Source organism: Centroberyx gerrardi, chromosome 24, assembly GCF_048128805.1.
Source record: "Centroberyx gerrardi isolate f3 chromosome 24, fCenGer3.hap1.cur.20231027, whole genome shotgun sequence".
Classification (NCBI taxonomy): domain Eukaryota; kingdom Metazoa; phylum Chordata; class Actinopteri; order Beryciformes; family Berycidae; genus Centroberyx; species Centroberyx gerrardi.
Genome location: NC_136020.1, coordinates 8,426,548 through 8,430,830, shown reverse-complemented (window position 1 = coordinate 8,430,830; position 4,283 = coordinate 8,426,548). Strand labels below are relative to the sequence as shown.

General features: G+C 42.8%; 1 protein-coding gene across 2 annotated transcripts; it reads left to right on the top strand.

Moving 5' to 3' along the window:
- The first annotated feature begins 1,789 nt into the window (after positions 1–1,789).
- Positions 1,790–4,111, top strand: ndufb2 (NADH:ubiquinone oxidoreductase subunit B2). 2 transcript variants are annotated; one of them, XM_071905755.2, is made up of 4 exons: positions 1,790–1,997; positions 2,183–2,327; positions 2,731–2,806; positions 4,000–4,111. In XM_071905755.2, exons 1-3 carry the CDS (start codon positions 1,912–1,914, stop codon positions 2,803–2,805), a joined length of 306 nt encoding a protein of 101 aa, XP_071761856.1. In that variant the 5' UTR covers positions 1,790–1,911; the 3' UTR covers position 2,806; positions 4,000–4,111. The 2 variants fall into 2 exon arrangements, with proteins under 2 accessions (XP_071761856.1, XP_078138217.1); XM_078282091.1 differs by having other exon boundaries at positions 2,731–2,843.
- The last annotated feature ends 172 nt before the right edge of the window (positions 4,112–4,283 follow it).

Genomic DNA, 4,283 nt, shown 5'->3' with positions numbered 1-4,283 from the left:
TTCACATCACCGTTTCCATTTATTGACCCTCCCCCACTCTCACACTGATCAGTCTGAACCGCAGCCCCTCGCGCATGCGCACTGAGACGGCTCCGCTACACTGCTGCTGTCCGACAGGTTTGTTTGAAATAACTTGGACGGAGATTAGATTTGGGGCGACCGAGCCGTTCCCATTCACGTCAACGGCAATGATCGTAAACGGTTGTGGAAATCAGAGGACGCAGCGAAAAGGTCACTGTCATTTTCCCGGAGAGGATACATGATCCATGGCCACTTGTGACACTGCCAGTCGTTTTTTGTTGCCTAGCGCGTCTTGGGCTGAAGATGATCCGACTGTATTTAGGTCTTGGTCGAAATTGTGGGGCAGAGGTGGTGGGAGATGAATATTTGTCGTTCTTCAATATGGACATCGTCCTAAGCCAATTGATGCATGAATTAGTCATTTTTTTGAGAAATGGTTGGCTTCTGATGACATCATGTAGATAGTATTTGTGGGCGGGTTCTGAGCTGTGAGGGGAGAGGGGCGCAACCGGAGATCTACGGAGCCCAGACGCCATTAGATAACATTGTGATACAGTAGTGTGTGTGTCATTTTAAAATGACGCATCCCGGTGGATAATAGCTAGGTTGGCGGACAGGAGAGTTTATTTTCTGCTCACGGTAAAGGATTAGGACTGCTTGCGTTGCGCGAAAACGTGACATCTTTACGCTAGACGAAATTGTTAAAACGTTACCGACTGGGAACAAGATGGCGTCGAGGTTTTGCTGTTCGTGCACGGAGCGAGCAGTCATGGGCGGCGGCGCCGTGCGCGCTCTCGGCTGAATATCTTTTCAGCTCATTTCCTGTTAAGATATACAGAGAATGTAACGTTCATATTTAATTTGCAACCACAGCAGCCTGAGAGGTGACTTGTATATCCATGATTTTGCATTTCGGTGTTTTTACAGCTGTCGGGCCCTGCTGCCCGGCTACAACACATTTTACCATGGAAAATTTCAACGAACTCTGTGAACCCAGTAAATTCTTCAGTGCCCACGAAGTAAACCCGAGCCATTTCACTTGTCTTTGAGATATGAAGCACTGAATGTCAATCTTTATCCATCCCAGTTGCATAAGCACTTCATTTCCCTCTGCTACATTTCACTGCGATGTTACACAGTTTAACTCGTCAAAGGGATGAACATTTCATGTAACACACAACGTATTCAATATACTGTCCCAAGTTCCTCTCACACGAACCGATTGTTTAGCCTTTAACCCCATCTAGTGGGACAATCAGGTAATTCACATGGCGTTATATAAACTATTTGTCCAGTGAGAGACCTTTCCAGCCCCGTGTGTATACATTTACACGAGCCAATGATATGAAAATACAGTAATGACATTAACTATCTCGTGTGAAATATAAATTAATCTTTTGACCGAGCAGTAGACGGGTGGCTAAAGAAGGTTCACTCAACCTCAGAGATGCCATAGTGTTCCATAGAAAGGACCAGGGTTCTTTGACACAACTTTAGTGATGAGGCTAAATATGTGGGCCTCTTTAAAACGAAATCTAGTGTGTAATCTGAGGCAGCTACTATTGGTTATATTTTGGTTTTAATTTGTCAGGAATAACCGAAAAACGTCTACAGTTCTGACAACCAACAGGAAAATTTAGTCCAAGCAGTTCCATAAACTGATCAGAAGGGGGCGTAGTTTCTCACAAATGTAGTTTCTATGCCGTCCATCGCAACCAATCAGCACAGAGGAATACCGACGGTCATCACTGATTGTCCAATCACAGCTGTCGTTGTTGGGATGTCGTTTATTGACAAGGGGAAGGTGACATCTCGACGGCCAGTGCGTTAGTTCTCACAATAACAACGTCTAAAAGAAGAATATAACGTTAGTTCGCCAAATAAGCAGCCATGTCTTCTTTAGGGAGGACGCTGGGAGTCCTTCGAGCTGGGACACAGCTTGTAAGACGGGGTCCTCAGAGGATAATGACCAGAAAGTGAGTAATGTGAAGCCAGCGAGCCTAAGTTAGCACCTAAGCTAGCTGTCTTAGCTCTTCAGCTTAAATATAATTTACAGCTGCAAGTTCATACAGCTTAGACTGTCACATGTGAATGAATTTCACCTTTGTTAGTCTGTATTCCATATGTTCTAATCCTGATTTAAATGTGTTTTTCATATCAGGGCTGGTGGTGGGCCGCACATTGAGCCACAGTACAGGCAATACCCCCAACTAACGAAGAGTCAGAAGTTTCAGTCAGAGCTTCTTAGTGGTGCCATGTGGTTTTGGATCCTTTGGCACTGCTGGCATGATCCCGACGCAGTGCTGGTAAGTGGACCTGCAAATAAACAGATATTACTCCCATAGTCAGTTCCAGCTCCATGTACAATTGGCTAAAATGCAGGTAGATGTATGAAGAATGAGTGTAATTAAACCCAAGGTATATTTACACCCTTTATTTTACTTTGACTTGCTTACCTTGCAAGAATATTGGTTCATATTCTATTCTGTCTATACTGGGATTTTAATATCTGGTAAAGCCTGTCACTATAGCGGTAGCTGCAAAAATCAGATCTTGATACTTTCAGTGTGTATTTACACTGGTGATTGAATATGTCTTGTTGCCCAGACTTGACAGAAGCATGATTCATGTATATGACCTGGGATTTTAATTCCAGGTGCAAATGGGGACATTGCTGTATGGTAACATTCTCTCGTCTTTCTTTTCCAGGGTCACTTCCCATGGCCTGTTGCCTCCGAATGGACAGATGAGGAGCTCGGGATCCCACCAGATGATGAGGAATGAGGTAACATCTGCAACGTGCTCCACTCAAATGAATACTGGTACATCCTCCATTACCAATACATATTGTAAATAGATGTCTTACCAGTATGCACAGAGGTCTGAGAGACTACAGTGATGTATGGCACACAGTAAATTCTGGCAATCACAATTTGTTCTGACAGAATAGAGCAATTTCAGTCTTATTGCATAACCATCTAGTGTTATGCAACATAAAAACAATTTACCACTAAATTTTTAATTAAATCACCATATACCATTTATGAATAGCTCAGTATATGGACCAACTCACTTGCATCAAAAGCTTTTTAAATTTCAAAACCTAAATCTGCGGCCTCCGTTACACCTGGCATTGACATGCATCTATTATGCTGATTGTGTCTAGTTATGATTTACCTGACATAGGGTTAGGGTTATGAATCTCTGGTATGCACTCTGAAATTGGATTCATGTTTCCCTTGCAAAAATGAAGGCTTGCCTCGCACATCACTTTCCCTTTTTAATATTTCTATCCATCTGAGGTATTAATCCTCCAGTTAATACCTCATCCTATCAGTTAAACATCCACTAGTATGCTGATAGTTCCTTTTTCTGCCACGTGTTTGATTAGTTTTATTTCCATAGCTGCTATATGTGGATTGGAAATGTGTTGCATTAACACTTTGTTGTTAATGTGGCCAAAACCTCTGCGATCGCCTCCGGAGGTGGTGTGGGAAATCAAATCTTCTGTGTGTCTTGTATGTGTTTACACCTCGATAACCTGGGACACACATTAATGTCAGGTGTAACGGGGTTCTGACTGTTGGCACAATTTGGCTTCTGAACTGCTGAATGGGCAATTTCACCCGTGCAGTTCAGCCTTCCCATTGGCCTGTTGTTGTTGCACTAGTGAGGTCAGAATTGATTGGGTGTAATGTTGTGAACTAGGTGCAAGCCTCACTGTAGGTACGAGGTAGCAGAGAAGTACATTTCCGATCAGTGGTGAGCGGGCGGTTCTGGGATGTCATGATGTTGTGGTCCCAATTCAACCAAACCTCTAATAGAGGGAGCCCTGTTACATACCTGTTCTGTAGCATCCAGCCAGGTTTCTACATGAGTGCTCACCCAAAATGGCAAGGGGGTTGTCGAAGGTTTACGATTGTGTGTATTGGTAAATGTATCTATTGTTGTAAACATCATTATCTGTTTTCTTTGTAGATCATCCCGTTGTGTGTCAGGCCACTGGGCAAGTTTTCCTGGAAGTCATCAGAACGAGCTGAAAGGCATTGTTGTACATAGACTAATAAAATTATCTTACAAATATGCAAAATTGTCTTAATTTTATGTGTAAATGTTGCAGTATATGGTATAAATGTCAGTGCCTGTCCTAAAACTTACCACACAACATATAAATATTAACTGTTAAAAGGTGGAGCTATTATTGGGCTAAATTAGTCAGCAGTTATATTGGGCTCAACAGATGTGCAGAAAAGACAAGTAGA